Here is a 20,722-nt window from a genome sequence, read left to right as displayed (position 1 = left end):
TGGACGAAAGTGGTGGAGCTTTCAGATTAGGCCATCTATTCCAATTCAAGTTATATTTTGCTACTCCAGACTTGACCCCTGAAAACCTTTACGTTCAACGTGAAGTATTTGACTTCACTCAGTCTTTCTAAAATTAACGTTAAAAAAAGCTTTCATTCTTTTCTCCTTTCCTTTTTATCTTTCCCGATATTCCTGTCTTTATATTCTTGCCTCTGAATTGTCTAATGTGCTGGAATGTTGGCCCAGCTATAAACTGTCATCTTGGTGTTTTACATGCGAGGTGAGGCATCGGTGTGTGTGCTGTCACTCGGACGGATGTTAAACTCGGGTGTGCTTTATGTCGACCGGCCTCTACACGATACAATTTTTTGGGGTGTCCGATCTGCTGGCTTTAGTTATTTGAAGTTAACGATCCCAGGGTCTCCTTCGCGAAGAGTTCCGTGAGTTATTGCCAGCTCTATTAACAAATTGCAAATTCCTGCATGGACTGCTGGTAGTCGTTGGTCTGGTCTTCTTGGAGGTTCCTTGGCACCAGATTATACTGGTTTCTGGCTGAATGTGGTTGCTGTCTGGGCAGTCACATCTGCACTGTAAACAGATTTATCAGGTGATTCGCATATTTCATGTGAGCGGCCTTCTTCGGATACGAAGCGCAACTGACACAGACACATTTTTACATCCTTTATTTTTTTTAATGCTCGTATTTTTTTTTCTTGAGAATGTCATTTTTTATTGTATCAGTGATGATGGTATAGGAAGTCCATCTAATGCACACTATTTTCTGCCACAATTGCATATTGCTTCAATTTGCTTGTATTTAAATCCCAAATATTTGCCTGTTGACTTGATTTTCTTTATAAGCATTAACCTTGTGTACTTTGTAATGTGTACCTGTGTACCTTGTATCTTATGACATTCCAACATATACAGTCCACAGCTTTACAATCCTGGCAAATTATTTCCTTGGGATTTGCACAACTTTAATATGAACTTCCACAAATCATTCCCATCCCCTCCCTCCATCCAAGCCTGACCCCTAATTTTCCTCCTGAACAAGTGTTTTCAAACCAGAATTTTTATGTTTGCTTCTAAACACAATTGTCATCTTAGAAGAGAATACCAAGTCTATAAATAGCAAAATATATTATGTGGTACTGTTCATATTACAAAGTGGATGACCTACTGTAAAGGATGTTCAAAAAATGATTGGATGATCAGAATTGGCTTTATTAGCGAAGAACTCGGCCTTACAAATGCGATAATTCTCCCAGAATTGCAGACTCAATAATTCCCCGAGAATTGCAGACGTGATAATTCCCCCAGAATTGTGGACGGGAAAATTCCCCCGGAATGGCTGATGGGATACTTCCCTGGAATTGCTGGCAGGATAATTCCCCCAGAATTGCAGATGAGATGATTCCCCCAAAATTGCGGACAAGATAATTCCCCCAGAAATGCGGATGGGATAATTCCCCCAGAATTGCGGATGGGATAATTCCCTCGGAATTGCAGATGGGATAATTCCCCCGGAATTGCAGACGGGATAATTCCCCCAGAATTACAGACGGGATAATTCCCCCAGAATTACAGACGGGATAATTCCCCCAGAATTGCAGATGGGATAATTCCCCCATAATTGCAGACGGGATAATTCCCTCGGAATTGCGGATGGGATAACTCCCCCGGAATTGCGGATTGGATAATTCCCCCAGAATTGTGGATGGGATAATTCCCCTGGAATTGCAGACGGGATAATTCCCCTGGAATTGCAGATGGGATAATTCCCCCGGAATTGCAGACGGGATAATTCCCCCAGAATTACAGACGGGATAATTCCCCCAGAATTGCAGATGGGATAATTCCCCCATAATTGCAGACGGGATAATTACCCCAGAATTGCAGACGGGATAATTGCCCCAGAAATGCAGACGGTTTAATTCCCCCCGGATAGCCGGCAGGATGATTCCTCCGGAATTGTGGACGGGATGATTCATTCGGAATTGTGGACGGGATTATTCCTCTGGAAATGTGAACAGGATGATTCTCCGAGAATTGTGAACAGGACGATTCCCCCGGGAATTGCGGACGGGACGATTCCCCCGGGAATTGCGGACGGGACGATTCCCCCGGGAATTGCGGACGGGACGATTCCCCCGGGAATTGCGGACGGGACGATTCCCCCGGGAATTACGGACGGGACGATTCCCCCGGGAATTGCGGACGGGACGATTCCCCCGGGAATTGCGGACGGGACGATTCCCCCGGGAATTGCGGACGGGACGATTCCCCCGGGAATTGCGGACGGAACGATTCCCCCTTTTCAACCCCCATACTCTTTTCCCCAGAGATCAGGGCAGCAATTAATAATTTGGCTATGGCAATGGAATAAAATGACCCACTATTTTCCTTGACAGGCTACTGTTTTTAATGTGCACCAGCAAACGCTAGCAGGTAGGACAAACACAATGAAGTTTCCTGTGAAGAATTGCACACTGATTGATGCATTGACCTGCCTGAAAAAGTATCAGGACGACAGGTCGTAGTTGGCTCGAGAATCGATCCGAGACCAGTATGTGACCTCTGCAGCATCTTGCCAACCCATCCCGATGCTTTGATAATGCTGTGCTTAACGACTGTCCAGGAAACAGTAGCTCCTGGATGGCGGCAAGCTTTGGTTCAGAACTACAGTATTTATTTTTTTGCAAATGTAATTTTTACAATTTTTTTGCAATGAATTAACCATTGTGCTTTATCGATAAATTATCCACTTTTCTCGAATATTGCAGCATACAATTTTAATGCTTTTAAGTGCTGTGCGAAAATGCCTCATTGCAGTCCCTGCTGGGGATTTAAAATTTTTAAAACATAATTTCTGTCAGATGTACTTATTATATGGTTCCAAATGTTACGAGTATTATGCTCTTTGTTACGGGGAAATCAAGGGCATGATTGGGAATACAATTACCACCACAACTCTTGGAGATTCCCAATCTGCCACAGCATGCCCGCTTGTGCTTGTGCTTGGGGTTTAACAAATGGCGTCTCAGCACCCACAATCAATCTTACTAAATTCCTATAATGATTTATTCTAATCCATTAAAACCAAGCCAAAGGTTAACTTCCGTGTTGCTAACACAAACAGACGTGTTGGTCGCCTGCCCCGCTCTCATTATCTGATGATGAATTTTGTCCCTTTAATCACAGAGCACTCACGACATGCCATTGTTCGAGTGGGGGATGGGAGGAGGGGGGTAGAGGGGGCTTTGGGGTGCGATAGAGGGAATATTTTTGGGGGAGAGGGGGATTTTGGCAAAAGGGTACATTTTGATAAAGATGGGTTATTGTGCAGTATTAAGTAGGGGGTACTGTGAAGATAGAGGGGTGGGGGATTTTCAAGAGAGGGGGAGGTATTTGCAGGAGGGTTTCTTGAGGAATAAGTAGTTGTAAGGAGTTCATCCTGTAAGGGGGTAGAGGGAAGTTGGGGGTGATATCCAGGAGTATTGAGTGTGGATATATTGTTTGGGAAGGAATTATTGGAAGGAGGGCATATTGAAAGGTTAGGCAGGGAGTGTTTCGATGGAGGGTTTTTTTTGTGAAATGGTAGGTGGTATGTTGTAGGAAACTATATTGCAGGGTTATGGGGAGGGGCGGTGTGGGAGAACACCATGGGGTTTGTGGGAAGGATATATCGTTTGTGGATGGCCTTAAGGAGTGTTTGACATGCTGTGTTCGTGACTTAGAGGGTGCTGTCCAGGAAGATCATAAAGCATCACACTGTCTGCAATGCATTGTCACTGAGATTGATGTCAAATTTTTCACTAATTTTTGCTATCAACGGATGAATAATTGCTTTATGATGCAGATCCTGCATGTCTAATGAATACTAATGCTTATCCACAATTTTGTGCCAATCGATTGCAGAGGAAGCATTCCCACATTGAACAGGTAATTCTGTTGTACTATTCTTTCCTGCTTTTTCATTGTTTTTTTTCTCCTTTCTTTCTGTTTAACCCACTCATACATGACATACTAACGAGCTGTAATAGCACTTAGTGGATGCATTTGGCACGTGTCGAGGTGCACCCTGGATGACTTGTCAGTCCTCTAACCAAGCCTGTCAGGAGCGAGATAGAATCCTGGAAGCGGCAGGGACTTGCATTGCAACTCGTAAAGAAGTTGGTATCCACGATGTATTGAAAGATTGATAGCATTTTAGGTGTGCTTATTGCCAGTGCATCTAAATGTAATCTCCAATAGTAATAATAGCAAAAATAATACTCGAGTGAAGTCGAGGGCATGCCATCGCAATTCCGCACGTTTTCCATCCAAAGCAAAATGAAAGATGGCAAAACGTTCCACCAGGAATGACGCAATATAAAATTTTGAGTAAATTATTTTTTTCTCGTTTTGACCCCTGTGACCTTAAGTCCCTACCCCTTGGGTCTTCAACTTGCAGACAGATGGAGCCGATTACAATATTTTTCAAAAAGCACGGGGGATAATAATCGATACTATAAGAGAGGTGTGTGTGTGTGTGTGTGTGTGTGTGTGTGTGTGTGTGTGTGTGTGTGTGTGTGTGTGTGTGTGTGTGTGTGTGTGTGTGTGTATACACAGGGTGAGCCAGAAATATGGTTATTTCTAACACTCGTGTAAAGGTAATAAAAATTGGTATTTCAAAACAAATTCTTACAAGAAAGTGAAGTACATAACATGCCATTTATTTGTGGAAAAAAACATCGAGGAGATGCGCACCATTTCGTCTGACATTCCTCCAATCTTGGACGCCAATTATTCATGACATTCTTCAACATGGCCACATCAATATCATTGATTTCGTGTCTGATGTTTTCCTTAAGTTCATGAAGAGTTTGTGGACGGTTAACATACACTTTGTCCTTTAGATACGACCACAATAAATAATCACATGCAGTCAATTATGAGGGTGACCTCGCTGGCCATGGAATATCGCCGTTTCTGGAAATGACATGCTTTGGAAAGAGCGCCCTTTCAGTAGTAATGGACACTGGCGGTGTGGGACGTTGCACCATCTTGCTGAAACCACGTCATTGGGCTCACTTCTGCAAATCTGTTTAATTCTCTGGAGAGGAAGTTAGAAACCATATCGGTATATCGAGCTGCAGTAACAGTGACGGCATTTCCATTATCGTTCTCAAAGAAGTAAGGCCCTATGATGCCGAATGACGAAAGTGCACACCACATTGTGACTTTGGGACTGTGTAACGGTTTCGTGTGCATTTCTCTTGGGTTTTCGGCTGCCCAAAAACAAGTATTTTGCTTGTTGACATAGCCACACAGATGAAAATATGCTTCATCAGACATGAACAAATTGTTAGCAATGTTTTGGTTTTCATTTCCGTCCATAAATGAAAGCATTCCCTCACAAAAATTATTGCGGGCATTCTCCTCATCTTGGCTTACCGTAATTCCTGGACAGTTTGAATTTTATAGGGATAAAAGTTTAAATCCTTATGCAATATGCAGCGTAGTGACGTGTGAGAAATTCTTAAGGCTGATGCATGCTTTCGGCTGGAGCGATGTGGACTTCTCAAAACTGACTCCCTAACACGCTCAATGTTTTGTGCCGTTCTTACTGATTTGGGTGCTCCCGGCGGTTTCTCTTTTAAAGTTCAATCGGTCCTCTCAAATTTCTGAACCGGTCCTCACTACCTCCCATTCCCTTCGGTCGACCTTCACATCACCTTCTCCAGCAACATCAACATTTCATGTGACTTCAAAGAACACAGCAATGATCAATGAGTAAATATAAAATAATAACTATCAAATATCTTTCGGTAATTTCCCTGGCCTCCTGACTAATTAATTATGCATGCATGCATTTCACTCCCAACCCGATTTTTGTTGCCTCCAACTTGCCACGTATGTCTATTTGTTTCACATAATATGTGAATCACATGTTCTTGTAAATGTGAAATAGTTTGTTTATAAATCCTGTATTTGCACACTATTCAGCCCTGAAAACTCAGGCAAAAACTAAAAGGACAGGTTGGAGTTTTTATTTTTTTATTAAAGACTTCTAATATTAATCATGACTATTTTCCTTATTTATTCAAGACTTCAAATATTAATCATGACTATTTTCCTTATTTATTAAAGAATTCAAATATGAATCAAAACTATTTTCCTTATTTATGAAAGAACTAGCAAAAGTACCTGGCATTGCCGGGTAACAATGAGTTGTTTCTTGACAGGAATATGAAGAGAGTGGGGGAGGAAAGGATGGAGGGAGAAGGGAAGGGAAAGGGAAAGGGGAAGGGGAAAGGGAGAGGGGAAGGGGGTAAGGGAGAGGGAAAGGGAGGGGGAAGAGAGAGAGAGAGAGAGAGAGAGAGAGAGAGAGAGAGAGAGAGAGAGAGAGAGAGAGAGAAGAGAAAGAGAAAGAGAAAGAGAAAGAGAAAGAGAAAGAGAAAGAAAGAGAAAAAGAAAGAAAGAAAGAAAGGGGGAGGGAAGGGAGGGGTGGGAGCAAGAGGTGTGTGGAAGGAGTGCGCTGCACTTTATTAGGAGGGAAGAGTGGACAGACAGACAGACAGAGAGAGAGAGAGAGAGAGAGAGAGTGGGGTGGGTAGAAAAGGTGAGGGGGAGTTAGCAAAGAGAATGATATGCAATGAAAATGATAGGCTATGATGGCCGGAGACGCTTAACCTGAGCCAGATAAAAAAATTTAAGCTACGTTCTGACTCCTAAAAAGCGTTAATTTGTTCTCCGGGTGTCTACGGATGTCTCCAGGTGGACAGCACAGATGAAGTATACCAAACACAAAAAACGGTAACCACAAAGACTTAGCTTTAAATAGTCTAGTCTTCTACACATGTGAAAATCAAGCAGCAAATCAGCTAAATGTGGAAACCACTGAGAGCAGACATAATATCGACTTAAAGCGCGGCGTTACGCGCGCTGCTTGTGAGCAAGGAGGAAGCGGACAAGCGGTAACATATAAACGTCTTTATTGTAAGAGCACACTGTAACACTGAACTGCTCCGGGCTGGTCGCCCGGTGTATATCATGAGGCCACGCCTACCCCTCGGGCGTGGCCACCGCCCACTTGGTGCGTGGAATGATGTCACCACGCCAGTGGGCTTTTGTGTCCGCCACACGCGCCCCCCCAGAATTCCCGCGCACCTGGAGGGCCAGTTTGCGGGGCAGACGAATGACCCGGCCGAAGCGCCCCCTGGCGATCGGCGGCGTCCGGGGTGCAGGGATGCCCCTGGCTGCCCCTGGGATGGGTGCAGGACCGGGGGGCGGCGTGGCGGCGGGGCTGGGCGGTGCCGGGGGTCCGCCCGCAGGAGGGCGGCCCCGACGTGGGGGTCGGGCCACTGGCGGTGGATGGTCCACATCGAGGTGGGCCGGCTTGAGGCGGTCTACCGAAACGCGGTCAGGAGTACCGCCGATGTCCAGGGTGAAGTGCTTCGCCCTGGTCTCCAGCACGCGGAAAGGCCCGTCGTACGGGGGCCGCAGTGGTGTCCGATGGGCATCGTGGCGGACGAAGACGTACTCCGCCGTGCGAAGCTCCGGGGCGACGTGCGTCGGTGGGTGCCCGTGGCATGCCGTTGGCACCGGGGCGAACCTCTGGGCGGTCTCTTGCAGAGCGGAGCGCTGCTGTGCCGCGGACGATGGTGCCGTGGAGTCGGGGAGGAACTCGCCCGGCACCCGCAGCGGTTGCCCGAAGACCAACTCCGCCGCGGATGCGCGCAGGTCCTCCTTGGGCGCCGTCCGGAGGCCCAGCAGGACCCAGGGGAGCCTGTCGACCCAGCCGCCGTCGCGGAGGGTGGCCCGGAGCGCGGCCTTCAATGAGCGGTGAAATCGCTCACACAGGCCGTTAGCCTGGGGGTGGTAGGCCGTGGTTCGGTGCAGCCGGACCCCGAGCCCCTGCGCAACCGCCCCCCAGAGCTCCGAGGTGAACTGGGGGCCGCGGTCGGATGAGATGTCTGAGGGGGCGCCGAACCGGGCGACCCAGGTGGCGATGAAAGCCTGCGCGACATCGGCCGCCGTTGTCGACGCCAAGGGCACGGCCTCCGGCCACCGGGTGGTGCGGTCCACCATGGTGAGGACGTAGGTGAAACCCCGCGAGGGGGGCAGAGGTCCCACCAGGTCCACATGGACGTGGTCAAACCGGCGTTCCGGCACCGTGAACGGGGCCAACGGGGCCTGGGTGTGCCGGTGCACCTTGGCGCGCTGGCACGCGAGGCACGTCCTGGCCCAGCCGCGGACGGCCTTCCGGAGGCCATGCCAGACGAACTTGTCGGCAATCAGCCGTTGGGAGGCCCTCGCGCCCGGGTGGGACAGGCCGTGGATGGCGTCAAACACCTGGCGCTGCCAGCCCGCGGGCACGATGGATGGCGTCGCACAAGAGGGCCGCGCCCGCGCCGTCGAACGGCACCTCAGTGACGCGGAGGCCCGTGACGGCGGTCCGCAAGGCCTGGACGTCGGGGTCAGCGGCCTGGTCCGCTGCCATCCGGGCATAGTCGATGCCGAGGTGGACTGCGTGGGCGACGGCCCGGGAAAGGCAATCCGCCACCGGGTTGTCCTTCCCCGCGACGTGCTGGATGTCCGTCGTGTACTCGGACACGGCCGAGAGGTGATGCTGCTGCCGGGCCGACCACGGCTCGGCGACCTTGCCCATCGCGAAGATCAGCGGCTTGTGGTCGACGAAGGCAGTGAACGCCCGGCCCTCGAGCAGATGGCGGAAGTGCCTGACCGCCAAGTGAAGTCCGAGCAACTCGCGGTCGAAGGTACTGTAACGGCGTTCGGGCGGGCGAAGCTGCCGGCTTAAGAACGCCAGCGGTTGCCAAGCTCCACGCACCCATTGCTCGTGCACCGCGCCCATTGCTCGTGCACCGCGCCCACCGCGTAGTCCGAGGCATCGGTGGTGAAGGCGATCGGTGCATCGGGCGCCGGGTGCGCGAGCATGGTGGCGTTAGCCAAGGCGAGCTTCGCGCCCGTGAACGCCGTGTCCATCTGCTCGGTCCAGGTAACGTCGCCTTTGCCCGGCTTACCTCGGAGAGCTTCGTGCAGGGGGCGCAGGAGCTGGGCGATACGGGGCAGGAACCGATGGTAAAAGTTCACCATGCCCAGGAACTCCTGCAGCCCTCTGATCGTGCGGGGGCGCGGAAACCCCTTCACCGCCTCCACCTTGGCCGGCAGGGGGACGGCTCCGTGCCTGGTGACACGGTGCCCCAGAAAATCGATTGTGGCGGCGCCGAACCGGCACTTTGCGGGGTTCACAATCAGGCCATGCTGGCCCAGGCGTTCAAAGAGCGTGCGGAGGTGGCGTAGGTGCTCTTCGCGGGACGCACTGGCGACGAGGATATCGTCCAGGTAGACGTAGACAAAATCCAAGTCGCGCAGGACGCTGTCCATCAGTCGCTGGAACGCCTGAGCCGCATTCTTCAGACCGAAGGGCATGCGCAGGAACTCGAAGAGTCCGAATGGCGTGATGACCGCCGTCTTCGGGACGTCCTCCGGCCTGACGGGGACCTGATGGTAGCCGCGTATGAGGTCCACCTTCGAGAAGAAGGACCTGCCCGCCAAACGGGCGGAAAAGTCCTGAATGTGGGGGACGGGGTAGCGGTCGGGAGTCGTGGCGTCATTGAGACGGCGATAGTCCCCGCACGGTCGCCATCCCCCGCCGGGCTTCGGCACGATGTGCAGCGGCGACGCCCAAGCGCTCTCTGAGCGCCGAACGATGCCGAGTCGCTCCAGGGTAGCGAACGCCGCTTTTGCCACCGCCAGCTTCGTCGGCTCGAGGCGGCGTGCCCGGGCGTAGACCGGTGGCCCGACGGTGGGGATGTGATGGGCCACCCCGTGCTTGACGGCCCCCGCCGAGAAGGTGGGCCGCGTGAGGGCCGGGAAGCCGGCGAGGAGGCGGGTGAATGCGTCCGCTGCCGGAAGCGTACAGACCAACGTGGCCGGAACCGAATCGTTCGGCAAGCCGCTTGGCAAGCCGCTCGTTGAGCTGGGCAACGCACAAGCGAGCGAGCTGAACGTCTCGGCCTGGACAAGCCGTCTGCGCTTGATGTCGACCAGGAGCCCATTAGCGCACAGGAAGTCCGCGCCAAGCAGTGCCATGGGCACGTCGGCGGTGACGAACGTCCATCGGAAAACCTGCCCTCCAAACCGCAGAGGCAGCGTTTTCCGTACGTACGGATGGGCGTCCCGTTCGCGGCAAGCAGCGCGGGGCCCCCACCCGCGGCGTGCTTGTCTGACGTGCCGGCGGGAATGACACTCACCTGCGCTCCCGTGTCGCACAGGTAACGGCGCCCGGAGAAGGTGTCCGTTATGAACAGCAGGCTGCTCGAACGGCCGGCGCTCATCGCCACTATTGAGCGCCGGCCCGGGCGTTTCCCGACCCGTTGAAGGAGCACGGCGGATGACACCGCCGAGCTTCGTGGCCGAACTTGGCGTGGAACCAGCACCAGGTGGTGGAGCTGGAGGAGCGCGGCTGGCTCCGCCAGGCCGGTGGAGTTGGCGGGTTTCCCCGCGGTGGCGGTTTTCGCCGCCGCGGCGGTGGGCGGGGCGTGGCGGCGTTCACGAGGTGCGTATCAGCATGCTGCTGAACATCAGTATGCTGTAGAAGCTGATGCTGTGGAACATGCTGCTGAACATCAGCGTCGAGGGCCGTGACGGCCACGCCGACGCTCGCCCGCGTGTCCGAAGCGGCGAAGTACCTGTCCGCCTCGGCTGCCAATGCTCGGGGTTCCGTTAGTTCGGTCCCGGCCAACGCGAGGCGAACCTGCGCTGGAAGTTGGCGCCGGAAAAGCGCCCGGAATAGCGAACCGGGGGCTTCGTCGCCCAACAGTGACAGCATATGGTCCATTCGGACCGACGGGCGTGTCTCACCGAGCTCGGGGAGATCCAGGAGGCGGTCGGCCCGTGCGTCGTCCGTGAGGCCGAACGTGGCTAGGAGTAGCCGCTTGAGTGCCTCGTACTTGTAGCCATCCGGTGGGTGGCGAAGGACGGACACAACTCGAGCGGCCGTGTCGGGCCCGAGGGAGGCGACGACATGGCAGTAGCGCAGGTCGTCGTTGGTGAGGCGCCGAAGCTGAAATTGGGCTTCGGCTTGAACGAACCAGACTTCGGCCTGGGCCTACCAAAATTCGGGAAGTTTAATCGCCATTGCCTTGTCGTTGGCCATTGCAATGGCGTCGTGTTTGGAAGGATTGCTACGGCAGATCCAACGTCGAGGGTCACCAGTAAAGCGCGGCGTTACGCGCGCTGCTTGTGAACAAGGAGGAAGCGGACAAGCGGTAACATATAAACGTCTTTATTGTAAGAGCACACTGTAACACTGAACTGCTCCGGGCTGGTCGCCCGGTGTATATCATGAGGCCACGCCTACCCCTCGGGCGTGGCCACCGCCCACTTGGTGCGTGGAATGATGTCACCACGCCAGTGGGCTTTTGTGTCCGCCACAGACTTTACATTTGCAATGATACAGTTCGACATGGCGGATGTTTGATTTGAGTTCCAAACACGACGTTTGATTTGTTTTTTGTTTTTTAAATAAATATATTTTATCGGTATATTAATATAACTATCTATTAATACAATGAAAGTGTATCGCACAAAAATGTTAGTCAATAAAAAAATGGGTTCGTAAAAACAAAAAGGGAGCTCTGTCTACTGTAATGGCATGGCTTGCAAAAGCAGCCTGAATAGTGTTCACCAAGTGGTGGTTACCTCGTTAATCATATTCAAAAAGGGTGTTATAACTTATAACACACCCAAACTTCCCCGGCCTTGTGACTAATTAATTAAGTACATAAGTATTTCTGATTTCTTTTGTAGAGTCCTCGCCAAGTGGCTTAAGCACTCCAGCAAGCACTCCAACGAAATGGGTGATAAGGAACGGCTGGCTTGGCAAGTGATAGCAAGCTGATTGTTTCTGGTTGAAATGGCCGAGGAATTTTAAAAACAGATTGCAGGAACAGTGGAGTGACACCCTATCCAATGGAAGTATGAATTAAGTTAAAAATTATTATTAAATTAAATTTAAAAAACTAACCCCAGAAGGAGAATGACAGTCTCACTTAAATAAATGAATATATATACCTAGTTATAAAAATTGCTGGATATGGTAAATTTTGTCAGATTTCACTCCAGATTTGTACATTTATTTAGTCTACAGCATCCAATCTTCATATCCGAATCCAGATTTTGATGATATGCTTCAATTAAGTAATGAAAATTGATAGTGTTTCCAAGGCAAGGCACGTTTGAATAGGTCGAAACAAAATGGTGGCTTAAGAACCCAGCGAGTAGCAGTGGGCTGACCAAGATGGCAGGCCACCATATTGGTAAGGCTTTTTCTGGTTTTTTCTTTAGAGCACCTCGATAATCATCCTCAAAAAGGGTGTTCTAACACACCAAAACACCCAGTTTTCATCATTGCAATCTGTTGGAGGTCCAGGTGTATGCATGCAAAGTTTGGGGCCACTAGGTTTTATGGTTTTGGAGTTATGGAGAAGACAGACGGGCGGACACTGTCTTTTATTATTATAGATGCAAGTATTCATCATGACTATTTTCCTTATTTATTAAAGAATTCAAATATTAATCATGACTATTTTCCTTTATTAAAGAATTCAAATGTTAATCATGACTTTTTCCTTATTTATTAAAGACTTCAAATATTAATCATGACTATTTTCCTTATTTATTAAAGAATTCAAATATTAATCATGATTATTTTCCTTCATTAAATAATTCAAATATTAATCATGACTATTTTCCTTATTTATTAAAGAATTCAAATATTTATCATGATTATTTTCCTTCATTAAAGAATTCAAATATTAATCAGGACTATTTTCCTTTATTAAAGAATTCAAATATTTATCATGACTATTTTCCTTATTTATTAAAGAATTCAAATATTTATCATGATTATTTTCCTTCATTAAAGAATTCAAATATTAATCAGGACTATTTTCCTTTATTAAAGAATTCAAATATTTATCATGATTATTTTCCTTATTTATTAAAGAATTCAAATATTTATCATGATTATTTTCCTTTATTAAAGAATTCAAATATTAATCATGACTATTTTCCTTATTTATTAAAGAATTCAAATATTTATCATGATTATTTTCCTTTATTAAAGAATTCAAATATTAATCATGACTATTTTCCTTATTTATTAAAGAATTCAAATATTTATCATGATTATTTTCCTTATTTATTAAAGAATTCAAATATTTATCATGATTATTTTCCTTATTTATTAAAGAATTCAAATATTTATCATGATTATTTTCCTTATTTATTAAAGAATTCAAATATTTATCATGATTATTTTCCTTTATTAAAGAATTCAAATATTAATCAGGACTATTTTCCTTTATTAAAGAATTCAAATATTAATCATGACTATTTTCCTTATTTATTAAAGAATTCAAATATTTATCATGATTATTTTCCTTTATTAAAGAATTCAAATATTAATCAGGACTATTTTCCTTTATTAAAGAATTCAAATATTTATCATGATTATTTTCCTTATTTATAAAGAATTCAAATATTTATCATGATTATTTTCCTTTATTAAAGAATTCAAATATTAATCATGACTATTTTCCTTATTTATTAAAGAATTCAAATATTTATCATGATTATTTTCCTTTATTAAAGAATTCAAATATTAATCATGACTATTTTCCTTTATTAAAGAATTCAAATATTTATCATGATTATTTTCCTTCATTAAAGAATTCAAATATTAATCAGGACTATTTTCCTTTATTAAAGAATTCAAATATTAATCATGACTATTTTCCTTTATTAAAGAATTCAAATATTAATCATGACTATTTTCCTTTATTAAAGAATTCAAATATTATACATGACTATTTTCGTTATTTATTAAAGAATTCAAATATTTATCATGATTATTTTCCTTCATTAAAGAATTCAAATATTAATCATGATTATTTTCCTTCATTAAAGAATTCAAATATTAATCATGATTATTTTCCTTCATTAAAGAATTCAAATATTAATCATGATTATTTTCCTTATTTATTAAAGAATTCAAATATTAATCATGATTATTTTCCTTCATTAAAGAATTCAAATATTAATCATGATTATTTTCCTTCATTAAAGAATTCAAATATTAATCATGATTATTTTCCTTATTTATTAAAGAATTCAAATATTAATCATGATTATTTTCCTTCATTAAAGAATTCAAATATTAATCATGACTATTTTCCTTTATTAAAGAATTCAAATATTAATCATGACTATTTTCCTTTATTAAAGAATTCAAATATTAATCTTGACTTTTCCTTATTTATTAAAGAATTCAAATATTAATCATGACTATTTTCCTTTATTAAAGAATTCAAATATTAATCTTGACTTTTCCTTATTTATTAAAGAATTCAAATATTAATCATGATTATTTTCCTTCATTAAAGAATTCAAATATGAATCATGATTATTTTCCTTCATTAAAGAATTCAAATATTAATCATGATTATTTTCCTTATTTATTAAAGAATTAAAATATTAATCATGATTATTTTCCTTCATTAAAGAATTCAAATATTAATCATGATTATTTTCCTTCATTAAAGAATTCAAATATTAATCATGATTATTTTCCTTATTTATTAAAGAATTCAAATATTAATCATGATTATTTTCCTTCATTAAAGAATTCAAATATTAATCATGACTATTTTCCTTTATTAAAGAATTCAAATATTAATCATGATTATTTTCCTTCATTAAAGAATTCAAATATTAATCATGACTTTTCCTTTATTAAAGAATTCAAATATTAATCATGACTATTTTCCGTATTTATTAAAGACTTCAAAGGACTCTTTTCTTTCCTCTGCATACCTTTCTTTCTTGATAGACGGCACATTGTTCAGTTATTGAATGTACATAAACACAACAGTATTCTTGAGTCTTAATTGTAGGAAGTTTTTCTTTGGGCGGTGTATAATGGACCACTGCCTGTAATTCCATAACAAAACATGCATTACCTTGTTTCCTCTGCAATAATCAAAACGTACCTTGACTTCTTGAAAAGGTACCTTTATTTAATGATAGAAGCCGTATTGTTCTGTCTTCAAATGTACACCAGAGACATATGAAGCCCGAGACCTAGACGGAACGAACAAAATGGTGGCGATTTGATTTTGAAACTTCACCCTGAACGAACAGAGAGAGGGACAGACAGACTGGCGGAGAAAAAAAAAAAAGATATGTAAAGTGTTAAAAAATACTGTCATCCTGGTGTCTCGCAGGCAGGATGAGGCATCATTGTGTGTGCCCTCTGCTATGGATAAGCTGTTTAGCAGTGGAAGTAGAAGAGACAGAAGTTAAAAGGCATTTTTTTCTAAACATTTTAATAATAACGGACATTGCACGTATTATGAATTTTTCTGTCTTGCTGAGTGTCCATTCAATCCATTGCCTTTCTGTGCTGTCTGCTTATCTGCATCGCACTTTCTTTGCACTGCTTGGTTAAACTGTTTCAGACTAATTGCGGTTTGGCAAATCAAAGTACAAAATATGACTTTTTTTTTTAATGCATATTGATCGCTCAGAACTGCTGTCAACTTAACAGGCATGAAAATATTAGGGTAGTTCAAGGTTGACGTGGCCTTTTTATTTGAGAAAATCCAAACTTACAGTTAATGAAACTTATTTCTCTCAAAGTACTCCTTGTCCCATCGATAGTTTGGTACCTTGATACCACCTGTGTCGAAATATTTGGGACGGGTACACAGCAGTTTCTGCACATGTGATTTAACGTCTTCATCTCATATTCATAAATGTAATGACAATACACACGTTTTTGTTTTTTGTCGTCCAAAGATATGAAAATCAAAAGGTGTCAGTGTGGACATGTATGTGGGATGACTTAGAACTTCCCAACTAATCTCTGCTTCGAGTAATTCAAGGTTTTATCAACTGAGGATTGACAAAGGTCTGCTCATCCCTGTGTGGGAAACCACCACCTCGTTCTTTTCACAGAACCAAGTCATCCACCTAGTTTAGTCATAACTCGTCCATAACTTTTATTGAAATATCATGCTATGCTGTACTGCACATTGTTTTTGGCGCATCACTCAATGGCGAAGAATAATAACTTAAATATTGAAAACGATCGTATCCAGATCTGGATCTTAATCAAATTCTAATTATTTCATCCTTTTCACTCACCAAATTACGTCCAAATCCGTCCATAACATTTTGAAATATCCTTTTCACAGACATACAGACAGACAGGAGTGAAAACATAACCTACGTCAATCTATGGTGGCGGAGGTCACTTGCCTTAACAAAATATAGTATCCCTCTCCTTAGAATACTGAGGCTTTTTCAGGTCTGGTAGAGCCGAGGTCCTATGATACACCGACCATTCACCGACTTGGATGAATTATATATTTTTTCCATCACTGCAACACTGATGTATAATTCTTCTGCAGTTTCACTTATGATAATCCAGTGATTCACCAAACGCAGCTGTTTTACACTTTTTTGCTTGAGTGATAGCAGTTTGTTGCATTTGAGAATTCTCAAGGTAACTGACTAAATCACCGCCATTTTTTTTAACTCACTGCACCATTTAAACACGCATTTCTTCTTGAAAGATTATGCATCATTAAATTATTTAGACAGTCGCGCTCCTGTCAATTACAGCTCGTTTGATATTTTCCTTCAGTAAGACAAGGTAGCTTCAAAGGTAGTGCATTTACCTTTTAGCTGTCGAGTCCGGGTTCGATTCTCAACCTGACTATAAGCTGGATCGGTGCTTCCCAGTTGTGGTGTTGCATCACAAAATGCTCTGTTTTTTGGATGGACATTAAGCTGGGTGTCCCATCTGCCAGCATTAGTTTTGTGGACGTCAAAGATCCCTCAATCTCTTTTGAAAAGAGTAGGCGAGTTATCATTGGCACCTTGAACAAATTTCAAGTTCCTGCCACTGTTCGTGAAAGACTTGGGTCAAAGACCCACACAATAGATGATATAGATACAAAGATAGACACAATAGATACAAAGACCCACACAATCCATAAAGACTCCCACAAATTGGGAATAAATGGGTCTGTTAAAGAAGTAGGAGTCGTATGATTTTCTTTCATTCAAAATTTAATGATATACCTCTGCCTTGTAGCATACCTGGCTGTTGACTGCAATCTTAAATTTCCCTGGGATTATATGACCAGCATCAATGTTGCTTCCTGGTCCACTTGCTCAGGGTGGGAGCCATTGCTCAGTAATTCAGCATTAAACTATTATTTACAATATAAAGTCCTCGTCAACTTTGAACAGCCCTCATAAAGGCATGAGAATAGCAAAACGATTGTTGATGTAGCACATTAATTTGTTTTTGTTTGTTTGTTTGTTTTTTCATTCATTCGTTTATTCATTCATTTAAATGTTTTCATTCATTATTTTATTTATTTCATTTATACCTATTTAGTTGTTATAATGAAATGTTTTTCGTTGATATTTGTACCTCTGTGGTGGCCAATGCATGCCTGATACATTTCTGTTTTGAACTGTCAAATTCCAATGTTCTGGCATCCTAATACAGTACTGTATTGTCAAAAAGATAGATGGTCAAAGTTTTATAACTGTTCCAATAATTAGGCCACCTTTTTATAATTACAGCCAAGCAGTAGTGTCAAGCTTGCCAGCCTGAAGCGTTTGATAGTGAATTGTGCCTTAGATTAGAAATGCATGTTGTTGTCGCAAGCCTGGATTCCGTCCTGCAGGATGTCACTACCACCTCCACAAAAACCAGGCTGCATAACGAGAGCTATCAGCCTTTGCGAGGTCCTTATGGATAGCAACTTCACCCAACCCTGCCAGCGTCTTGGTGCCATGGTTGCTTTCAACACTTTTGATGAGTTTGTGAGGTGAGCACAGCTAAAACATAACCAGCTTGTCTTCTGCTCAAGCTCAAAACGTAACACAAGCTCTTCACTACTCATATAAAATCATCATATCATGCACAAATGTGCCATGTAATGAACCATTCATATATTAATATCATCATATTTAAATGTCACAGACTTCCAATAAGCTGGATTTCTCTTGCAATTGTCTCAAAAGCGATTATTCTTTTAATTGTCCCCCGTCGCACCACGGAGCGAAAGGGGGACTATGGTTTTCCCCTCCGTCCATGTGTCCGTCCGTGCGTGCGCAAGCGAAGGACCGAATTCTAATTTGGTGTGCGGTTGCAACCCACGTCAGAATCCAAGATGGCCGCCACCATGTATATGTTTGAACCTTGTGAGCGAAATATCTTGAAAAATAAACGAACTACTAACTTCTAATCTGATGTGTGGGTGTATCGAGGCATAAGGAAGAACGCTATTGAAAATTGGGTCGCCACGTCAAAATCCAAGATGGCCGCCTTGCGTCTTCCACTTTGCCAACTCACATCACTTCACCGGCGGGGGACCGAGGCGTAACGCTTGTTTTGACTTGTGATGCTATCGCAATGATAACCTGTATTATTTTGTGGGTGGTTTCAAATGAATGCTCAATTTTATAATTTCTTGAAGTTTTATACATACATACATACATGCATATATACATGCATATATACATACATACATACATACATACATACATACTTTAGCAGTTCCCACCAGCCTGTCTAAAGGTCATGTACATGCTCATGCTATATTATCATATGTACACATCACTGATGGAATATCATGACAAATGCATGATTTGTAAAATATTGTCCGATTGTTTCATTTGTCTATTGTTGACAGTCCATGTACATTACGTTTTGTTTTACCCATCATGTTGATGTTTTGTGACATCCTTCACAGCCCATCTAAACTTTAATGTGGTTTGAACTACGTTTCAAGACTATATCCACATAACATGCAAAACCCCTGGAATTTTGACCCTTAACTCTGGCCCATCTAGAGTACATCATATGTATGTGGCCTTTCAACATCTGCATTTTGTAGTTTATTTGAGAAAATATTTCCTTGATATATTTGGATTTGAAAAAGATTTGATGCATTTAATTTATTATGCTTGATGAAATACTTGGTTAAAATACTTGTATGGTGCAATTCTTTCAGGAACTTTGATGAGGTGATGAAGGGATTTTTGCCCTCTCTGCCAGAGAGCCCAATATTTTTGGAACCTGGACGCTCATCCTTGTATGAAGAAGAAGATGCCAAGGTATTCAGTGGTAACCACATAACAAAACATTACACCTGAGTAATCGAGTCACCATTAATTGTACAGATACCCCTAAATAATTTTGCAGCCAGTTTTGCTGCTGTCTTGGGAGAGCTGTTGTAGGAATCAAACTATTTCCTTTTTGAAATAAAAAATGTTTATTTTGTATCTAATAATTGAATAAATATTATAAATAAAAAAATTAATATATATATATATATATATATATATATATATATATATATATATATATATATATATATATATATATATACTATATATATATATATATATATATATATATATATATATATATATATATATATATATATATATATATATATATATATATATATATATATATATATATATGTATATATAGGTATATGTATATATAGGTATATGTATATATAGGTATATGTATATATATGTATATGTATATATAGGTATATGTATATATAGGTATATGTATATATAGGTATATGTATATGTATATATAGGTATATGTATATGTATATATAGGTATATGTATATATAGGTATATGTATATATAGGTATATGTATATGTATATATAGGTATATGTATATGTATATATAGGTATATGTATATATAGGTATATGTATATGTATATATAGGTATATGTATATGTATATATAGGTATATGTATATATAGGTATATGTATATATAGGTATATGTATATATAGGTATATGTATATATAGGTATATGTATATATAGGCATATGTATATATAGGTATATGTATATGTATATATAGGTATATGTATATATAGGTATATGTATATATAGGTATATGTATATATAGGTATATGTATATGTATATATAGGTATATGTATATATAGGTATATGTATATATAGGTATATGTATATGTATATATAGGTATATGTATATATAGGTATATGTATATGTATATATAGGTATATGTATATATAGGTATATGTATATATAGGTATATGTATATATAGGTATATGTATATGTATATATAGGTATATGTATATGTATATATATATATATGTATATATAGGTATATGTATATAGGTATATGTGTATATGTATATATAGGTATATGTATATACAGACACGTGTAAAAGTAAGTACACCCCATGTAAAGTTTTGACTTTTTCAACATATTTCAACATACAGCTATTTGATCTTCATTTCAACAATATTGATAGATAAAGATGTTTTCACACAACAAATATCATGAAACATTTGCATTTTGTAGTCCATTGTATAATTTAAATAAACATAAATGCAAATTTCACATGTGGAAAAAGTAAGTACACCCTTAGCTCTAATAGGTGGTATTGCCCCCTTTGGCAGAAACAACCTCAAGTAGGCATTTCTTATAACTGTCTACCAGTCTCTGACATCGACTGGGAGAAATTTTTGCCCACTCCTCCATGCAAAATTCTTTCAGCTGTGCGATGTTTGAGGGGTTTCTTGCATGCACAGCTCGTTTCAAATCCCCCCACAACATCTCGATGG

General features: G+C 42.6%; 1 protein-coding gene across 9 annotated transcripts in view; it reads left to right on the top strand.

Moving 5' to 3' along the window:
- Positions 1-20,722, top strand: part of LOC137430068 (acetyl-CoA carboxylase 1) — a 763,460-nt gene that overhangs the window by 537,572 nt on the left and 205,166 nt on the right. For 8 of the 9 annotated variants that reach the window (XM_078780164.1, XM_068120583.2, XM_078780161.1 and 5 more), the window contains 3 exons: positions 3,922-3,945; positions 17,778-17,921; positions 19,110-19,212. In XM_078780164.1, the coding sequence (XP_078636290.1) occupies positions 3,922-3,945; positions 17,778-17,921; positions 19,110-19,212 (271 nt within the window). The remainder of the gene's footprint in view (positions 1-3,921; positions 3,946-17,777; positions 17,922-19,109; positions 19,213-20,722) is intronic. The other variant, XM_078780162.1, reaches the window with a different exon arrangement.

This window comes from Myxine glutinosa, chromosome 6 (genome assembly GCF_964187855.1).
Source record: "Myxine glutinosa chromosome 6, kmMyxGlut1.1, whole genome shotgun sequence".
In the NCBI taxonomy this organism is placed as follows: domain Eukaryota; kingdom Metazoa; phylum Chordata; class Myxini; order Myxiniformes; family Myxinidae; genus Myxine; species Myxine glutinosa.
Note: the sequence above shows the minus strand (reverse complement) of the source record. Positions and strands in the feature narration are given on the sequence as shown.